This window comes from Archocentrus centrarchus, chromosome 4 (genome assembly GCF_007364275.1).
Source record: "Archocentrus centrarchus isolate MPI-CPG fArcCen1 chromosome 4, fArcCen1, whole genome shotgun sequence".
NCBI classification, from domain to species: Eukaryota; Metazoa; Chordata; class Actinopteri; order Cichliformes; family Cichlidae; genus Archocentrus; species Archocentrus centrarchus.
Window position 1 is genome coordinate 1,927,326 of NC_044349.1, and position 21,422 is coordinate 1,948,747.

At 39.0% G+C, this 21,422-nt stretch overlaps 2 protein-coding genes across 5 annotated transcripts in view; both read right to left on the reverse strand.

Annotated features, from left to right (window-relative positions):
• Positions 1–21,422, reverse strand: part of naaladl2 (N-acetylated alpha-linked acidic dipeptidase like 2) — a 411,382-nt gene that overhangs the window by 252,038 nt on the left and 137,922 nt on the right. The window lies entirely within an intron of this gene.
• On the reverse strand, positions 5,179–14,056 carry LOC115778899 (uncharacterized). Of its 4 annotated transcripts, XM_030727275.1 has the most exons (8): positions 13,897–14,052; positions 13,047–13,080; positions 11,614–11,690; positions 10,355–10,460; positions 9,263–10,246; positions 8,429–8,581; positions 7,548–7,640; positions 5,180–6,265 (listed from the first exon to the last, which is right to left on the reverse strand). In XM_030727275.1, the coding sequence occupies exons 5-8, from the start codon at positions 10,244–10,246 to the stop codon at positions 5,945–5,947; spliced, it is 1,551 nt and encodes a 516-aa protein (XP_030583135.1). In that variant the 5' UTR covers positions 10,355–10,460; positions 11,614–11,690; positions 13,047–13,080; positions 13,897–14,052; the 3' UTR covers positions 5,180–5,944. The 4 variants fall into 4 exon arrangements, with proteins under 4 accessions (XP_030583132.1, XP_030583134.1, XP_030583133.1 ...); XM_030727272.1 differs by lacking the exon at positions 10,355–10,460 and having other exon boundaries at positions 5,179–6,265; positions 13,897–14,056; XM_030727274.1 differs by lacking the exons at positions 10,355–10,460; positions 13,897–14,052 and adding an exon at positions 13,576–13,875 and having other exon boundaries at positions 5,179–6,265.

Here is a 21,422-nt window from a genome sequence, read left to right on the forward strand (position 1 = left end):
TGCTGGGGCACAGTTTGCATAATTATCTGCATATTTGCATTCAGTTCAATTAAACTCATTTTAATTCAATCCAATGTAATGCAGTAGAATTTATTTTATTTTATTCATATAGTTTACAACGGCACTACAGGTAGAAGTTAAGACCCAACAATATCTGAGACCCTGATGACCTGATGAGATGGTGGTGAAGAAACTGCATGAACAGGCACGGGAAGGGCAGCCGTTTGCTGTGGTTGAGGTAAAAAGGGAACAGAGGTGGCAAAAAAATTAATTTATCACTCTTTAATTGGTAGACAAATGATCCAGTGCTCCTTTCCCAAAATAAATAAGTATATGATCAACGAAAGAATTAACGACGTCTCATTTTTGAGGTGTTCCAGCCACTAACATTCAGACATTCCCACCTGCTAACACTGAGCCACTGAAGAGCAACTCTGTTGTGCATTATTACACAAATGAAATCACCTGTGTGAGGTGCCCGATCAAACCCAATCAATGAAGGGCCCAGTGCCAGATTCTACAAAGATCATTTGTGCCATCTAATGGATCAGAGCTGATCTGGAACCAGAAAAACAATGATCCTGTTTTTTTCTTTGCCCAGTAGGGGGCGCTCTCAATGTCAGCTGACGCTGCCAATAAAGTCAGCACAACAGTGAATCACTTTTGAGAATTAACTATATACAGTAGCAGCTCCATCTAATGTGCCAGCAAGACTGACAGTGGCCATCTGCAACATATACATGCATATGGAGATAAAATACACCTGCACCTGCATTTTAAAGACCAAAGAGCTTTGTACAAAATATATATACATAATTGATACAAACAGCTACATAATAAAAGGACATATTATACATTACACACAAAGCAGGCAATCTTTGCAGCAGAGCCTTGTAAATAAACATAATACAACATCCCACTTTTTCATACAAGATACAATGGTGTTAATGCAGTGTGATACACAGAATCAAGAGGATCCCAGGTGGATATTTAACCCTGCATATATAAACAATAATTAAGCACAGAGAAAACTGTGGATTGCAAAATGATCTTACAACTTGATGAATGAGGAACAAGATTCATTTATATGCAAAATATAAATTTGTATAAAATCTTCATCTTTAATTTTCAGTTGCTCCAAATGGTTTTCAAAAGTGAGTCTAGCATCCAGCCAGAGCCCAAAGAGTTTATAACAGTCAACAATTTACAACCATGAAAGGTTTAAACATGGCCACTCTTAGGTGACATTATAAGTATCAAACACTTGTTGTTATCAGAGTTTACAATAAATTTGTGTGTGTGAAATTATGATATTAACACAACATCAGAGCTTATAGGATTTGATGGTACAATCTATTAAGTAATCAGCAGAGCTTCTTGAATTGTCTTGAATGGGAGAGGGATGTAACAGCTTAATTGGAGCCGTCAGGTGGGCACCCTCTGTCCTCGGTGTTTCATTGGTTTATGCCCACGACACCTCCAGAAGGCTCAACATTTGGTCCCAGTTGGTTGCTCCTCTGCTACTACCCCTTAATGGACGTTTCGCAGCCCTGGTGTAGTCTTTGCTCTTGATCCATAACCAACTGCTGCTTCGCTCAGCAGCCTCAGAGAGTGACTTTTCTGCTTGCTGGGAGGTCTGTCCTCACACCCCCCCATTCTCTTCAGGAGCCCAATTGTAGTCTTGGATGTATAGCATCTTCAGTGAAGATGACCACAACATGAGGTCTGTCCTGAGAAAGACCAGTTAGTGATCAAGGTCGACCTGCATCTTTCAGTCACTGACATGCTCGCTTCTTATCAGTCACTTCGCCAGACATTCTGCTGCTCTCACAAAGGGAGCGATGCTTGGTTGGTTCAGGCACCAGACGACTGAGGGCACTGGTGGTAGTTCTCCTTCCTTCTAGAATGATTGACAGTTGCTGCAAATCCTGGTTGCGCCTCCAGATGTGGTGGTTTTGGGATACGGTGGTTTTGCAGCCGGGAAGAATGTGCCTCAGAGTTAGGTGTAGGTTTTGGGGTACAGGAAGAACACCATAGATGGTGTTATAAAACTGAGTCTGCTCCACTGGCCCTTCTTGGACAGCGAGACTACATTTGTGTACCTTTCTGCTTCGTCTTGGTGCTAAACAAGCTTTCTTCTCTGGGTGGACGAAGCCTTGTCCCACGTTGGCCCCAAATCCTCGCCCTACTCATCCCTGCAAAACATGTCCAACTATATCTCCATACCGGAGAGCAGATTGTACTTGTTGAACGGCCTTAGATGGAATCCATTTCCTCCCAGTGGCCAATCTGGGAGCAGCCGCTCATATTGCTGCATAATGAGACTCAGTCAGGGTCACGTTTAGACTCACTTTGGTGCCCTTATGCTCTTCAGTGAGGCTGGAGGCAGTTCCAGAAGTATTTAAGCCTTGAACGGTCAGTAAATAAATATTTCAGTTTGCTCAGTTTGATTTTACTCTCCGACCTTGTCTGGGATAAAGGAAAAAAAAGCTTTTCATAAATTCAACAACAAAATAAACTATTAGACTGTATTTATTTTACAACATCCTGCCTGGGAAACACTAACTGCAGTTTACATGTGGTGCTTGCCCAAGAATCCAGATTAATGCTCTTTTCAAATGTTCTGTGTTACTTCTTCAGTGCTTAATCTGTACAATTTTGCCCAGATTAAGCAAAAACTATTTAGGAATCTATTTAGGAATAATAGTAGCAACTGAAAACAGGAGGTTTTTGTTCGTCACAGTGCTTTAGTTCCACATAAACAAAATCAATCTGTCCTCCTCCCTCACTTTCTTGCGCCTCATTTACCAGGTCATGGTGGATCTCTAGCTGTGTGTTAATTGGCCCAGCTCGATGTGTTGGCATTGATTATTAACCCTTCAGAAGATCCCAGTGGGATGGCTTTGAATGCTGAATACAATCACACACTTAATACCTTGCTCACTCTACCGTGTTCTTCTTACTCATTAGCTTCTTCATCTCTGCTTCATATGCTGCCTTTTTTCCGTTCTAATAGTCTTTGCTCATTTTATTTTTCTATATACTTCTAAGACTGTGATTTCCCTGTTTCCTTTTGTGCCACTTCACATGTGCCATCTCAACCGTTCATTATTTTCTGACTCTCAGTCCCTTTAATCAAGCATTCCTTACTGGCTGGTAATTGACTTGAAGTAGCTGAAGAGACACACGTGTTCTTGAGAACATAGTAGGTACGCAGGCTACTATGTTCCAAAAAGTTTACCTCAAAGTTAGAAGGGGCAGTAATTGAAGAATATGAATAATCAAAACCATGACCAGATGTACTGGCGCTAGAGCAGCATATTTTACAAACTTAAATGATAGAAAACAAAGAGGTTAAACACACAATGGGGGGGCTGAAGTAACACAGCTGCAGTTAATGGGCTGATCAATATCACATTAGGTCATAGATAGATATGACCATAAGAGAGAAAAAAAAAACAGTTCTGCAATGATGATTAAGCTTAATTGCAAATTTCAAATAAGTTCAACAAGTACAAACGCTTTAGTTTAGGCTCTCTGGTTTGCAATTACTTGGCTCAAAATCACTTGCAGTCATTATGGAATAAAATTCCCTCCACTGACAATCTATATCTTTCATTGGCGTTCATCAAGTCAGAGAGATTAGAGTCTCTACAAACGAGAGCTTCTCACCATCTGCCCATTAAGGGCCAAGGGATTGTCTCAGGAATGAGACTATTTTTCAAGATAATTAATTGGTCAGCAAGTGGTGTTTTTATACCTGCTGTTTCACTTGAACATAATCTTCTGCAGTGCAGGTTAGGCCTGCAGCATAAGCTACCGTGAGCAGAGAAACAGCAGCCTCAGTCACACAGACCACTGAGAGCTGGTTGGTAACTCCAGCCAGTGATCACACAGACAAGCTGGCAAGTGGTTGGTGGAGTTTACTGGCAGTCAGTAGGTGAAATTGGTTATGAAGAGTTATTCAGTGTTGTACCAAACAACCTCCTTACAATTGCTTTGGTTGTTACCTGTTACCTGTAGTTTGTTTGCATGGAAGATGCAGACTTGTAGTGAATCTTGAAAAAGTAGAAGATAAACCAGAAACAGACCATTTCCATCCAAAGTAAAGACTATGAGTTATGAAATGTGTTGGTTGAAGCAGTAATGCCAAACTTTTACTTTGAAGGTGAACAGTCCATGTTTGTAGTTTGCATCACATTTTTTCAAGTTTCATCGCTCACTGAAAGTAAAGTAGAAATCGTCTAAGTCAAAGTTGCACAAATCGGATTTTTGCTCTAGTCGGATGGCTTCTGCAGGTCCCGATTGTTCCTAACGTTAATTCCAGTAAAAATCATCTCCTAAATCGGATCATAAAAGTTGGATTTTCGCCTACCTCGGATGAAAAATCCAGTCCCACTGTAATGCATTTCCAATTAAATGTGATCGCACAAGTCGGATGAGTTTAGCGCTAAAGCCCTCCTCAGCTCCCACCACAACTACACACACTAACGACACCTGGCGATTGCTTGAGTGTCTACACTCTTAACCCAAATTAGTTGAGTTTACTAGAAAATCGCGTGGAAACTCGTTGCCTTAAACCATTCTAGTTTTTACAAAAAGATGAAACTAAATATGTTTAGTAGTCTTTACTAAAATTGATTACCTCATATAAATTTCTTCCCATTTATGTGAGCTAATCAATTTTAGTAAATACTACTAAACATGTTTGATACATTGTACTAAGGTTCTAAGTTAACACAACTAAACATGTTTAGTAGTCTTAACTAAAATTGATTACCTCATATAAATTTCTTCCTATTTATGTGAGCTAATCAATTTTAGTAAATACTACTGAACATGTTTGATACATTGCACTAAGGTTCTAAGTTAACACAACTAAACATGTTTAGTTTCATCTTTGTGTAAAAACTAGAATGGTTTAAGGCAACGAGTTTCCACGCGATTTTCTAGTAAACTCAACTAATTTGGATTAAGAGTGAAAATTACTTTTAAGCTAAACTGTAAAGCAAATAAGCAATTTAACATTTAAAGCTATTTATATTTTGTTAATATAATTAATAACATTTCCTCTTACCCTCTTCCTATTACCCTTTTTATGTTCAAGTTGTATTGAATGTAACACTAAATTGTAAAGAGAATAAATCAAATACATTTCAACATTCCAATATTTTATTTTTTGCAGAATACTTACGCAAAAGACAATTTTAACTGTAGTTTGTCATGTTTTTCAGAAGTATAAAAAAGTATCAAAACAGTAGCCATTCAAAAAAAAGTTTGCCATACAAAAGGCAAGTAAAAATAGGCATATGTGCTTGAACTCAATTCTAACATGTTTAGAGAAGGAATACAAATGCAGCAGCATTCAACAAAAATATTTGCATCCTTTTGAAAAAACTGGACACCTTAAAATAGGACACAATCTCCAACTTGGAAAATGAACAGATCAACTATGTTTAAGGGAAGATTTTGCATGTTTTATGTAAATGTACAGTCTGTGTTGTTAGTAAATGTAATCAACTGAAGCAATAAATTCCTGTGCTGCTATTGACTGAAAAAACCTGTAAAATAAGCAGTAATGTTGCTGTTGAGGAAGAATTACATTATTTTGAATTTACTGCTTCAAATGACTACATTTACCATCAACACAAACTGGACGTTTACATGAAAAGTGCTGAATTTTCCTTTAACTGTATCAACTAAATATTACTATGGAGCCCTGAGCATACACTTCTAAATCCTGTTTTTTAGAGTACAAGTGGCTGGACACTGATGTCTCTTATAACACTGTAAGCTGAACATTACAAACTTTCTTAAGAAATAAAAGTTGTGGCAGTACTGCTGCACTGAACTGCATTAGATAAGAGCAACTTTATCAACTCCATCTGCATTGAGTATATTTTCAACCCCCTGACTGTTCACTGACAACACACAAGACATTTCGTTACATCGCAAGCTGGTTTTTCAATGTTTGTAACTTTGGTTTTAGTTCAACGTGGCCCAGCTCAAGAAATACCTGTTGGATGAACTGGAACGTGAACTTCATAGAAATGGGGTAACTGAGATGCATTGCATATGCAAGTCCAAAGAGAAGACACATAGCTTTTGGCAGGTCTTGAATGTTGTCCATCACCACTTCTCCCTCAATGACAATTTTTAGTGAGGCTGGACTGAGATGCAGGGAGGATGAGGGCACAGCACCTTCAGGTTCAACAAGGAGGATCCCAATGTCAATGTTGCGGAAAGAGTCATCATCATCTGAGTCCTTTATAAATGACAAGAGCACAACAGTGATATTTCAGTGACCATCAATAATTGATAAAAAAAAATAACTTCCACAATCAAATTGAAATTTCTGTCATATCTGTTTTATCATGCTATGCAGCCCTAGTTTCCTAGTGTAAATGTTGAATGAGTTGGAGCTCCACAAAAGAACATCTATCCAGCATCTTCATGTGCTAGTGCTAAGTGGAACAATACCTTATCCTTTGAATTGTTTAAAACTATGCTCACAAGTTTTCTTCAATCACTGGAACTGCCATCTGTTTTCCCACGCCTGTCTGTCTATGCCCAAATCCTGACATGAACCCAACACAGCATAGCATAAGATATAAATTAAGATATATATATAAAAAAAAAAAAAAAAAAACTATCCCTTTAAAGTGGGTTGCATGAGGTGCTTACAGATGGTCAGCATACTTACCTACAGTAGATGGTGGTCAGCCTTTCCCCACTTTGGAGAAGCAGCAGGTGGATCAGTGTAGGTAGATAAGCAATGTACTGCTGCAACTTGTATTTTTAGATAAGTCAAAAAATTTATATCAGTTTTAGTGGACGCATACTATTTTCAGCATCTCAAACTGCTGTCCAACGGACCTATCTGACTAGAAAATTAAGTTACAGCACTCTCTTCATGCCAACCAAATGCCATAGGAAAAATTAGTAATTTTACCTCACAGAACACAAGAGTTGTTAGTCTAGCATGTCCTTGATCCTTAAATGTGTGCTACTGTGTGATTTTAGTGAATCCAAACCAATCAAATAATAACACAATCGAACAGACTGAGGCAGCAGTAGAAGAGCCGTTCCTCTGTTCAGCAAAGTAAACAGATTTTGTCTATGAAGTTTGGCAGGAGAAATCTATATACAACTTATATAAAAGTAATTTTATGTCAGAAGTCTGACTGACAGTAAGGTAATGCAGTGAAAATATTCTGTGTATAGTGTACATTTCACTGATCTAGATTTTTTAGGTGGCTAAAATAATGTTGTTATAAACACTGATCACAGCAGTATATTGCTTAGTTTCCTACACCAGTACCTCTGCTGCTTCTCCAAACCGGGGCCGTGTCAAATGGCACTTAATTCAAGTAATACACTGACTTTGGATAAATAGGTCATACAACACAGCTGCAAAACATTATTGCAAAGTAAATATTAAAGAATTTAAAGTATTTCAAAGACCCATGAGAACCGTGTATAAGAGTGAAAATTCAAGATTGAGTTGTTATTGTTCCTTTAGGTAGTCTTTAAGTAAAATTACTTACAAAGGCTGGTTTGTAGAAGTCTGTGGGGTTGTCACCAAGGATAACAGGAAGTCCTCTGAGCACCAGTGTTCGAATATCAGTTGGCTCTGCAGTCTTTGGGCAGTAAAATGACAAAAATAAGCAAGTAACTAAGCACAATTGATTGTATCAAAAAATATAAAGTCCCCACATCTTCTTAAGCATCGTTATTACGAATGTACAATATATCGGCATTAACATCGGTATCAGCCAATATTAGTCATTTGTTAACATGTGAGTATTGGTCCGATAAACAAAACTGGGCCAATATTAACAACCCATATCTATTTCCATCTTCTTGTCATTTGATTCCGGACGGGCAGGGGAGGAGGTTGGTCATGTGGTATTTGTTTGGTCATGTGACAGCAATGCAGCGCAAGATTGTGAGGAGTTCATCTGAAGCAGAGAATCAATGTCAGCTGTGGGATTGTTTTGTTTTTTCCAAGGTGTCGAAAGGGTAGTGAAATATATATATTGTATACATTATCAGTTATCTGCCATAACAGCAATATTAATATCGGGTATCGATATCATCCCACATTTTAATATCAGTGCATCCCTAATGGTAATCAAGGACTTTTGAAGGCACATTCCCTAAAATTTAAGAAATACATGGCTCATGGTTAATTAACCCACTGAGACAGTAACACCCTTAACACTGAGAAGAACTAGCAGGTTTTACTGAAGTTCTCTGAAAGTTTAAGTGAAGTTCAGAAACTCAGCCTTGTTTTTCCATCCCTAAATTCAAAATCTTTTAATCATTTCAACAATCTATGTGAAGCATGAAAATAAATACAGTTGGACTTAAAGCCAAGTCATTACATGAGCTGTTGCACACAATGCAAGTGATTAATAGGACCAACCTTTGTTTGTTGGGAAAGCTGTGTCAACATTTGGCCAATGTTCCCTCTCTTGGATCGAAAAATCTCGATAAGACGAGGACTGTGCCGATCAATGCTCTCATAGAATTCCTGTTTGAGATTCTTGCCAACAATCCTGTTGAACTCCATGCATACCTGCAAAATACAGAAAATGCTCCAATATTACATCTTTACAGCTAATAACTGAAGGTGGAAGCACCAGAGTGAGGACAGCAATAAAAATTGCACAGGTGTGGACATGGTCAGCTGTAAAACACAAAGCCCCCTTCAACTCACTCACTTAACACTTTAAATTTGGGGATATTTCAGTTATTCTAGTCAAACTTCTTTAACAAAAACTTTGTACCGCACACAACACAGGAGTTGCTTTTCTACTGCCCTGATTGTTTGTAGTATTGTGTTACTTTTGTGTAGCAGACCATTGCTACATATAAACAGACTATTAATATTTTGTGTCAAATTATATATTTTTGTTGGCAAGTAACCTTTTAATAAGCAGGATAGCGTACCGTGAATAGGGAATTAATAGATGATAAACCTCTTCAGAATAATCTGAAATCAGAGTTCTGCATCAGGGTGTTGATTTCACAATAACGACCAACTCAATATACAATATTCCTTACCAAAAAAAGATAAAGGCAGCTGTAGATAGCAACTACCATGTCCTGCATGGTAAAATTACTTTTTTTTTTGCTGACAGTGGGAATGGCTAACAGATAAATATTTTTAGGTTTTATAAAGGCAGTTTCCTAAGAGAAACACAGACACATATTTAAAAAAAAAAGTTCTCATTATTTTATTCATGAATGAACTAACCTGATCTTCTGTGAAAAGAGCAGGCCAACGTTCCACCATCTCACATACGGCAGGTTCTGACTCCACCACCTCTTTTCTTCTCAATGCAAACGTCAGATCCATCTTCTCTTTTACAAGCTGTCCATTTGGTGTTCTCTTCTGCATTTCATTAACCAAGTCTTTGCGGGCACCCTCAAGGGCTACCTGATTAAATCCGTCTGGAAAGTTGGGTAAGAAGTTGATCTCGCCTTTCTTTGCCTTCTTGATGTTCTTGTTGGCTGGTTCTCCTTCAGTTGAATGCCCTCCTCGTTTCCCTGCATTTACTGCTACATCAAGGCACCCTGATCTTCTGCGCTTTGTTCTGTAATTAGCCATTTTAAATTTTAGACTATTTTTCCAGCCGCTACAGCGACTGGTTGAGCCTCGCTCCTGGAGAGAGGGGTGCTTGCTTATGAGGGCTTGTGCAACACTTTCGAACTGAGCATTATTTGGGTATGCTGTGTAACTATACATGCTCTCTGCCAATCTTTCAAGAATCTCATGTTTCAGCTCTTTTGTTACTTTCAGGTGCGTACCATCACGAAGAAACTGAAGATCTGCTTGCCTAAGTCTATATGCTACATCAACAGAAAAATCTGGGATATCAAAACAATCTGGCCACTGTTTCTGTCGCTCCTGCGAGGATGTAGAGAGGATCTCTGTATCTGCTACACTGGGTGTGCCACTCAAAATTTCTTCAGATGTTGAGACAGATACCAACTCAAGTAGAGGGATGACCTTGACTGTTGGTTTTTCAGGAAGATCTTCGATATCTGTCAGATTGCACACTTCATAATTGAATTCAGGATCTTGGTACTGGAGACTGAAGTTGAAATTAAGTCCCAGTGATTCTTTAAGCTTGCCTATCAAATCCTCCACTGTAGTAGGTCTTGTATTCAGAACAACCTTTCTTATATCTGTCTCTGTGAAAATTACTCTCAAGGTCATCTTCTGGTGTGCTGCCATCTTGGAAATAAAAAAAATAGCTTATTAGAAATATATACACAAAGACATAGATATTCAGTTTAACATATGGCTTATCAAAAAAGATACAAAATTACCAATTAGGCTTACATTTAGACTCTATCCAGAGCAATGCTAGTACTGACAACACTTGTGGTTTCTCAACACAGAATATAGCGAGTGAGTGTCACTGCTGAATTTTCTCCAAATCTGTATGCTGACAGAGGGAAAACATCATTCAGCTCTTTTAGTTCCACCACACACAAAGAGGGATTTGCGCTGCCACAGAGTTCAAATGATCTGAAATGTTCATGGTACCATGCCGTCATTGTATTGCACACAAACAAGATCTCTGTGTTTATTGCCACAATCTGCTTGATCTGTTTGAAATTTGGGAGGCCTGAACATGAACCGACAGAGAGTATCATATCAGCACAATATCTAATTCCATCTACAGAGACTGATGATGCAACCAGAACCTTTGTAAGCTGGGGTACTCTCTTGCAGAAAACTTGTTGGACATTCTCGGGGAAAGATGTGATCAGTGCTGTGGTAACTTTGTCCAGCTCAACTGAGGGCTTGAAAAACGAACTTGTGTCCAAACAGTAAGCCATCATTTTCTGATGCTTTACAGCCAGTGTAAGTGCCACATGTCTGAAGTTGTGTGCATTACGAATGACCCGCTTGAAGAATTTATGTTTTCCCTCGAAACGCATTGTCCAGACATCTGACAGTGGGCCAAATGCCTTAATCATCTCAGGATAATGCTCAATGAAGTGGTGTTTTGGACGCAATTTGAAATTTGGGAATGTAGTTTGCAACAGTTCTCTGTGTTCTGACACTTTGCAGTCAAAGAAATGTATAGACTCTTCAGTGTGCCTTGTTGCTACAGCCAATTCAACAATATCTTTAAGGAGCATCAGAACGTTCCAGGCATCGTCCCCTTCAGGCACTTTATGGCCAATGAGAAGTGGGAGCAACCTGATTAGAGCCCAGTTCTCATGGCCATTTCCACCTATGGTCCCTTTGGTAGAGAAGCCTTGGGCAATAGGCTGAGGCTGGTCAGTTTTGTCATGAAAAGCATATGCAAAAGATTTGATAGCATGGTTCAGTGTTTCTAATGTGAAATATTTCTTAGAAATCAGTTCTGAAATGCAGAGTGATAACTCAACAGGAACAACCCCTTCAAAAAGGTCGTGTAGGATGTCAGGGGGATAGCCACGAGCAACATGAAAGTGCTCCAGACTGTCAGTTAGTACACATCGTCCCTTTACACCATACTGTTTTGCCAAAGTGGGATCCTGCTGTACCTCCTGTACCTGTTTGTTGTGAATGTCTGCAGTTCGGGGTTCAAAAGAGCCCGAGCTTACCTCCTTGTCTTGGATCTCACTCCTCGTTGCCATGCAGAACCTGCAGAACTTGTCCACTCCAAAGCTCTCAAAGAATCCTGCAAAAGAATGAGCAGCCAAGTTATCAGCAGCCACATACAACACTGTGCCTTTGACACATGCTCCCAACTTCTCAACATATAGGCCATCTTGCTCCAAAGAAACCAGATCCTGGATCAGAGGATGAAGAAATTTAGCATAGCCATATTCTTTTACATCAGAGGCTTTACATAAAAGAGCAAGTTGAATGGACTGGAGTGTGGACCTATATTTTGATGGCACATTGGCAAGCACCCAATACACTGCACTCATTTTATGTTTCTTCTTAGATGTCCCTAATGGATTGGACACTTCAAAATCATCTGTGTAAAGTCCAACAGCGATTCTGAATTCCTCGCTGTTAAGGAGGCCATTTCCTTTACAGTACAAACCATCTCTGTATGTACTGTACTCATGTGGCACATGTTTTTGTACTGGAAGAGCTTTATCTAAAATGTCTGCCCTGTTCAACATTTTCTGTAACATGGCATTTATAGGAACATATACAGCACTAGATTTCTTTTCCCTGGCAATAAAGTACTCAACTGGCATAACCACATCAAAGTTTTTGTTTACATATGCTGCTCTCCTTTTAGAGGTTGATAAGGAGCCACCCTTGCCACAATACTTTAGTATGATATTGCTCTCTGAGGCAGCCCTGACTACCTGTTTCACAGTTGAATCATCTACATCTGTGTGTAGCTTCAAAATGTCCTTGACTGAATTGTGCAGCAGTGGTTGGGACAGTTCACTTAAATGTAGGAGCTGTTGTATAACTTCATCGATAGAACTTTGTGGAATGTGGAGGATGGTTTGCATCTTTAAAAAAAGAGCAGCTAGGTTGTGCTCCAACTGTTTCCCAAGATCATGATGCTCTTCATTGCTGGACTCTTCGCTGCCTTCTAAATCAACAGTGTTGTTTGGGGGCCCATGTTCCTCTTCTGCCACTTCATTGGTTTCACTACCAGACACTATTTCTGGTTTGAACATCTTCCAATTGCCTGTTCTGTGCTGTTTACTTCTGTGTGCATTGAATGTGGAGTACACAGTAGTATGAAAGTTACACCCATTATATGGACAGTGGACTCTGTGATTAACTTTTAAATGTGTACTCCGCAAGTGAGTGATAAAAACTGCCTCTGTGCAAGCAGCAGAAAAATCACAGGACTGACAGTGAAAGGTCAGTGTTTCACACAGTTGTGCATCTTGGTCTTTCTGGTGAATTTTGGATAAGTGGACCCTAAGTGCACTGATGGACTTAAATGTGCATAAACACTCTTGGTGTAAGCAAGGAAATGGTACAGTTCTGGTGTAGCTTCCATGTTTTAGCCTGTAATGTTTTAAGAGGTAACCCCTTTTCTCTGATGTAAACTCACAGTATTTGCACTTCCACTGCATCTTCACACGGACCTGTAAGAACAAAAAATAATAAAAATTTTAGCACACTTGTCCACAACCATGTCATCAGTGATCAAGGAAATATGGTACTTTGAAATACTGTCTCCCTTTGAAATTTCTGTTCTCAGCCTGAAAATTTTGTTTTCCCATTTCACATTAGAGTTAAAATATTGCCAAATGAGTTAGGCTTACCCTTCTGTCTGCAGACAATTGACAGGTTTAATAACGTTTCTAACTTGTTGTCAGTTCTGTATTTTAAGAGTCTGGAGATCAGAGGTGGAGAAGAAGAACTGGCGATAACCTCAGCTTCAGCTCTTTAGTCATACAAGATTTCAACCTTTGTGTCCGACCATTACATTTCAGTACATACGAAACCGTATAGAAAAAAAACGTGGACTAGGTTAACACAAGCACATGCTGTTACGAACGATGTGAAACGCTAAGCTAACGATAGCATTTAGCTGTCTTGACACTACTGGAGCGGCTTTTTCGATTAAAAAAAATTACCCTCAGAGACAGGATACACTCGGCTTAAACTTGGTGTAATAAAGGTTTATTTCAGCAAAGTACATCTCTCCTAAAGTAACTGTCCGTTATAAACTGAGACTCGTCAGTATGCTAACACTAAGCCAATGCTAACATTCGCGCTCGCCACTCCACTCGCGATATTTAACTTCGATTCCAAAACCCCTCACTTTACCAAAGTGTCGATAATGGTGGCGGTAGGCTGTAACTATAATTTTCAGTTATATCTGCACATGGAACTCAGCTATCTTTTAAGCAAAGAAATAGCTAGAATTATTTAAAATAGTTATTCTTCACACTTACCAGTCAGGAGTCGTTGAACTTGCCACGGTGCATGTTGCAGCAGGACTGAGTTTGAATATGCCCCGCCCCTTCACTTCAAAAACATAATATCTTTAGTAATCTCTGCTTAACAAGTTCATTACACTCTATATTTGTGTAGAAAAGTACAGTTAACTAATTTGATTTAGTAATGGGACAACATTTTTACCAAACACGAAAGAATAAGTAATGATTACTAAAACGTTTAATTACAATTAATATCTGGGTTAAGAGTGTACACAGTCACGTGACGTCTGGATTTGCTGCACTGAGCGAATCAGTTCATTTCACCGGGGACAGTCATGGCAAGCGCAGGAGTCAAGCGTAAGCTACAAACTCGTACTTACGCGCAAAAATATGAGACTATAAAATTTGCGGAAGAAAATCCAGAGATGAAGCAGAAGCAACTGCAGAAAAATTCGATATTAGAGCTCAAACTGTCGGATATTTTGAAGAAGTTTGAAGAATCTGATTTTATCCAACTGACACATAAGACAAATTTTTTACAAGTCGGATAAAATTCCACAGGCCATCTGAATCCGACGTGGACGATTTCTACTGTAGTTGGTGTTTAAAGACAAGCTGCCGTCTTCCATGCAACCTATGGGCAAATGCAGCAATCTGCTACTGACAAAAGCAAGTTAACTGGTTTAAACCAGAACCTCGGCTTCAAGAACAAACCCGCCTATTTGCTTATGGTATTCTATTTGTATCTTGGATATTTATTTGTTTTTGTTTTTTTTTGCTTATTTAGTGTTGTGTTCAGGGATAATTAACTAGAATCTTTTCTTTTTTGTTATGTAATTAAAAAATTAAAACTAAAAAAATGCTCTGGATGTCTACAACAGGGTCACCTACATTACAGCTTCCCCAATGTACCCTTTTCTCTCTGGGTATTGAGGTTTATTTCCTCCCAACTATTGCTTTTTTTGTTTTACATTTGAGATATAATAGAAATATATAAGGGAAAAATAAAATTAAATAATTTAGTGACAGAATGCGTTACTGCCAAACACTGCAGGGGTTGCTGCAACATCATGTTATTAGTGGAAGATAGTAAAAATAGATCTAACATAAAATCTCACAATTTTATAATAAACTAAAAACAGATGGGCTTTCATGGTCATTACACGTATTAATGTGGGCTAGATGGTCGATGACCTGCTAAAACACTGTTATTATGTTTACAGATGTGCATTTGGATGCCCCGGGATTCTAGGCAGAAAACAAAGCACATCAGTGCCGTGTAATCTACTGACCTGCACCCTGAGATAGTGGATGATTTGGGTCACCTAATTCTCTTTAAATACTGCACCACCAGCTGTCATTTGTATTTTTCTTTTTCATGAAGAATTCCTTTCCCATATTTGACGATGTTGCTCTCGCTCTTCTTCATTTTAGTTGGCTTAATCACTCCTACTGCATTGATTTTCACAAATGAAAGACACTTTTTAAACTTAATTAGCAATGCTGAAGATGCACACATAATTTTGTTCATTTCAAAATTAATAACTGCCTTTGCAAACATTTGGTATAGTTGTTATTTCATTGATGGGTGTTTCTATTAAAGCACCGAGCAGTATTTTGACATCTTTTATGTGTTTGCTGATTCAAGCTGCGTGCGTAATTAGTTGTTGCCTTTGCAAATCAAATGATTTTGCAAAACATTAGAGGTGTGGGTAAAGTGAAAAGCACATTTATGTTATTTTTTTATGCATTTAAATCCAGCTTTTCATTTTTTACAGTTTAACCACCTGTCAGTTATAATTCATTTTCCTTTCAAAAGATAGATTTTCACTCTTACATCTACAAGCAGCCAAGAATGGGTTTAGTTTAGATGTTTAGCACATGTATTAAGAATAAGTATTAAGGCTGCAAAATAATGAACAGAAAAAGTGGTCTGGGTGTGTAAAGTTAGTGAAATTTTCCTAAATAGTACAGCAGGTATTAGTATATCCTCATTAGAAGCTGCCTGTAAACAGAAGCACAGATTTTTTTAGTCATCTTTACTAGCAGAGCAGATGTGTTTATGAATGAAAATGTCATCAGAATTAAGAACAAGTGTCTGTGGACAACGGCAGCCAGGTGCAACCAAAGAGCAGCTGACACACCGGCTGATTCAGTGACATTTAAACCGCTCACAGCAGTTAGAGTGAGCCACATTAATAGTTTATCCAATGTGTGTTTGAATGTTTTAAGTGAGGGTGTAATTGCCTACAAAAGAAGAGTGAGCCACTCAGCACCTAAACAATAAGGTCAGATGCTCATTATTTCCCTGCAGTCAAGTATTCTGGTAAGAATTTGCTCATTGTCCACATTTTAGTGATTACAATAATAATCCAGCATACTTGGCAGCCACACTACTGCTTTGAACCTAGATGAGGAGGGTTGCGTCACAAAGGGCAACTGGCGTAAAATCAAACATGGATCATAAAGAATGAGATTTCCATATTGGATCCGTTGGGGCCCCGGTTAACAACGAACACCTCTGGTGCTGTTGACCAGTAGGACGCCAGTGGAAACTGTGCAACTGTTGGCCAAAAGAAAAAGTAAGAAGAAAGGGTGAAGACATGATATGAGGCAGTGAGAGAGAAGTAGGGTAGAGCAGGGACTATGACTGGTAAAGGGAGAGAACTGACTGATATGATGGAGAGAAGGAAGATAGAATGAAGGCAGAGAACGTCAGACAGGATAATGAGTCTGAAATTGATAATCAAAGGGGGGATGTTGAGTCAGTCCGTATGGGCCCACAGGTTGGGTGCCACAGGAGAAAGAGGAATTCTGGATTAAGTGGTAGAGCAGTGATTGGAGCAGAGGAACAGAGGTGATGAGGAGGGGATGGGTAGGCATGGTGTTAAGGAGAGAAATGCAGAAGGACAGATGGTAGTGGATGGAAACGGCTGTGAACACTACAAGAAGAGGGAGGAACATGTATAAGCATGGAGGAAGGTGCACACAGGTGGACTGTAAGGTGGTGGCAGGGGACAATATATCTGCTCCATGATTCCCATAGTTACTGTTTTCCCTCTTGGTTGTGTGTTCCCTTGCTCTGTGGCTTTCCCAGATCCCTAGTGTTGGCATTCTTGCCTCCAGCACCACCCTTATTTTGTTATTTCTGCGTTTTTGGAACATATCAGCATTAATAGCTGTTTTTGAGTTCATGTTCTGTCTCTCAAGTCCTGAATATTGGGTCCAAAACCTGCCAGCCACGCAGCAGTTCCTGGCAGTAGTGAGTCGTATGTGAGGCTGGACTCGAAGGAAAGAGAAAATGACTTGTATTGATTGGCTAGGCAGAGAAATCAAGCTGGAAAGGATGTGCAGCAGGTTAGAAATGTTGAATGTAGAAAATGAGAGACAGAGGAGGACGGATCGAGGAAGTAGCAAATTAGATTATCCATGTCTTTAAGACATGCCGTAGTTTAACTAGTTCATTTGTATCATCTGGCTTCATGGATAAATAAAGCTGAATATTATCTGCATAACAATGACAATATATGCAGTTTTTTCAAATAAAATTACCAAAGGGAAGCATGTATCATATAAAGAGTACTGGTCCCAACACAGAACCCTGTGGAACTCCGTGATTAACTTTTGTATGTGAAGGAGACTCCCCATTTACATGCACACATTCAAATCTACCAGACAGATATGCTTCAAACCACTGTAGTACATTTCCTTTAATACCAACGGTGTGCTGTCAGAGGACATAAAAGGATCATTTGTAACCGTCACTAATGCTGTTTCTGTGCTGTGATGCTCTCTAAATCCTGACTGAAACTCTTCAAATAAACCGTTCCTCTGCAGTTGATCAGTTAACAGTTTTACAACTACTCTCTCAAGAATTTTTGAAACTGAAAGGTTAGAAATTGGTCTGTAATCAAGTAAGACAGCTGGCTCAAGTAAGGCCTTTTTAAGTAATGGTTTATTTACTGCCACCTTAAAAGCCTGTGGTACATAGCCTGTTAATAAAGATAGATTAATCATATTTAAATTGAAGCATTAATTAAAGGTGACACTTCTTTGAGCAGTCTTGCAGGAATTAGGTCTAAAAGGCACATTTTAGAAAATCATTACTTCAAGTTATGGCTGCTAAATGTGGTTCAACAGGCTACTGAAATATGAGGTGTATTAATTTGTCACAGGAGTGCAAAGAGTCCTATAAAAACTTTGTTTTTCACATGACTGTATGGGACAGTTTTTGGATAATGGGTCACTCTGACATTTCTAAGCACTGATACTTTAGAGTCATTGCTTTGCTGTTTTTAACAATTTTAAAACTTAATTTGAATGCTTGAATTCTTACCTTTTCAGAGTCATGTTTTAACTCATAATTGATTCTTTTCCCTATAAATCAGTGGCTTGGTTTCCCTTGATATCACTGTTTGGTGAACCTCTATCTTTAGCACCAGCAGACATGGACATGAGAGTGTAAGCCTAAGATAAGGCAGAAAGGGACCATCAGAAAGAGGATCAACTTTTTTCAGTTTACATCATTGTTACTTGATCCTTCATTGGCTTTATCCTGCTCCCTGCAATCCCTCTATCTACCTGCCAGTGTGTGTGTGTGTGTGTGGCTCAGTATCATGGGCTTTAAAAGCTTCATGAAATTTGTAATCCTCCCTCTGCACCATTATTGATCCTTGCGTAAAGGTTTATCTAGTCCTTTTTATTCCACTCTCATACAGTCAACACTGTAGTTCATACACATACAGCCAGGCGTTGTAATGTTAACATACAATGTGAATCCACTGCACTCAGAAGGCAGGAGTGTTTTCTTAAAACACAACACACACACGTGAGTGTGCGCTGTAAACACAGTCAAATGTGTTTCATATTTTCCTGTTATCCACGTGTTTTGCTTGGTGTTTGAAAGAAAATAAATGAATTTAATGGTGTTTTTGAGCTTTTATCAGCTTTTCATGATTAAAGAGAGAGAACATTTTCTAAGTTTATTAACTTCAGTGGGCATGTTAAAAATAGACACCGCAGTTTCTTGCAAAAATAAAAAAAGATATTCACACATGCATACATTTCCACAAATTATAAAACAGCTTCCTTTATTGTAAAGCTCATTTCAGAATCTTTTCTGGTATAATTATGCTCGTCTATATTTCCTGCTAAAACTGTTCATTAACAGACTCTCAGGGACAGAGAGGAGAAGCTGACAGATACACGCGATTAAACAGGAGGCACATCTAAGGATGCACTGCTGTGCGATTTTAGCCCCGAGGAGTGTGTTTTCTGTGTAACATGTGTACTCACATCCTATGTAACACTTAACCTTTCAGCGTGCCTCCCACTGACACGCTGTTGTTCACTGCTCACCTGTCTCTGTTTGAAGTCAGTGCATCACCCCTGGGTTATGAGAAACATTAGGCTTTATGATGAAATCATAACACACTTACTTACGTACTGATATGCTAATGCTTTTTGAAGGAATTCTAGCTGCGGGCATTGGAAAGACTGATAGCAATGCAGCTCTTTAATCTTTTGAACCGAAGATGTTAGGCTGTTTTTTTTTTTTTATATTCACATACCAGGAGCTCCAACGATCAGTTATTAGCTCAGATGCAACCAACCTGCTAAATATCAGAGAGCTGAGGAGATCAAATAGGATTAGGAAATGTCTTTCAAAACTTGTGGCATCAGAAAGATCATAAACGGGCAAATGGGGAAAACCAAAAGGAAAGCCGTGGAATGAGTCACAATGTTTTGGGGTAAAAAAAAAAAGCACAACTGCAACAACTGGAATGAAAAGAAAAAGGAACTGAGCTGAGAGAGTTAAAAACCACTACATCAGGATCAATAATTGCAACTACATGCTCAGCTCTAAGTATGGATTGCTATAGGATGAAAGGCCATGATGCACAACTCTCATTATATAACAGTAATGACAACAGCAGACACTGAAAGCAGACCGATAGATGGTGAGACAACCTCTGACAGTACAAACCTACATCATCATTATCATTAACCTTCCCCAGACATCTTCTTTCAGCTGTCGCGCACATTTTCTCTCATCACACTGTCACAGAATGAGATGGTCATTCAATTGCTTTGGTCCTGACTGAAGTATCAGGAGGATGGTGGTCTGTAACCGCTTCAGTGATGAGAAAGCCCTGTGCCAATCAGCTTCAGCAGCAAATTCACCATCAGCAAAGGCTGGAACACCTGAGAAGACCACCTTAAACATGAGCTATCAAAAGGCAGTAAGTATGTGGGCATGCTGAGATTAGCATTTAAGCTATTCAGTTTCTAAAGTGACAGGTTTTCTTCAAAGGTGGGAAGAAAAGTAAAAAACAGAGATTTAGTGCAGGACAAACAGTTAGCGTGCCGTCCTGTGCTGAATTTACAGTAATGCACTGTGCTGGACGGGTGCACAGTGGCTGTGGTGTTCAAGTGTAGCAGAAATAAATTTGAATTTAACCTGATGATTAGATTCATCACTGAATTCCACCTTTATACTAACAGTACACTCTGTAGTGTAACGACAGAAACAGTATACGGTCAGCGTAGGGGATGGAAATCATCCAAGACAGCTTTTGAAATATCTGCTTACATCTTGTTGAACTCAGCTGAGTAAATCCATAAGGAGCAGTAAACCTCAGAGCGGCAGCAGGTCAGCTGATCACAACCTGAACACAAAGAAAATCTGCTAGCGCTCACAATGGAAATTATTGTGCATTGTGCTTATTTTCTCCACGCTGAGCTACTACAGTCGCTCTTAGGGTTCCCCCACCTGCCAAATCCCACTTTCACCCCTGCCTGTGCTCATTTTTCTGTTTCAGTGAGGAGGCAAAGTCACTTTCTACAATGTAGGCAACAGAAAATGAAGCTATTTTCTATTCTTTTTCTTTGCTTGTATTCTACACACAGTAAGTGTTGAAGCTGAGCATATTTATTAGAATTTAGATTGAAATAATCTGATGTACTAATATTATTTTATTATTAAATAAAGTACGCAGGAGGTTCAGTTAGCTTTGTGCAAAAATAGCAGGTAGAAATGTTCTTTAAAGAGATACTTTTTACTTTCTTACTCTGAGTACATTTCAGAGCTTGTACTTTTCTACTTTTACTCTAGTAAAGAAGTTGAATCAGTACTTTTACGGAGCATTTTTTAAGACAAGTTTCTGGATTTCTACTTAAGAATGTGTCCTTTTGCCACCTCTGTTTGTCTTGTTCCACAAGAAGAAGCTCTGACAGTGCAGCTTCTGATATATGAAACTCGTATCAGTGCCTTCTCATCTTTGTGCTTCAAATACTGTAAAGCCACGATTGACACTAGAATCTGTGACAGCCATAAGATGTTCCTTTGTATCGATGCCTTAGCGCAGTGGCTGTGACAGCATTAGATGCCAGAAGAAAGTGGTCCTCATTTAAAGAGCGGCAGAGTCAGTAATTAGAGATCGGAAAGTCACAAAGTTGCCAGTTCACGTCTGTTTTGTTTCAACTTGCTGTTAAGTTTTGTGTGGACTTGCTTTCATTTGCTGGTTAGGTTTAGAAACCAA

Excerpts from the sequence above, each read along its gene's own strand:
- LOC115778899 (XM_030727272.1), bottom strand. The coding sequence starts at position 11,646 with ATGGCAACGAGGAGTGAGATCCAAGACAAGGAG. Across the intron at positions 10,247-11,613 it reads GTGAGATCCAAGACAAGGAG|ATGGCAGCACACCAGAAGAT; the intron begins GTAAGCTCGGGC and ends TTTATTTCCAAG. Across the intron at positions 8,582-9,262 it reads CTCTTTTCACAGAAGATCAG|GTATGCATGGAGTTCAACAG; the intron begins GTTAGTTCATTC and ends TGTATTTTGCAG.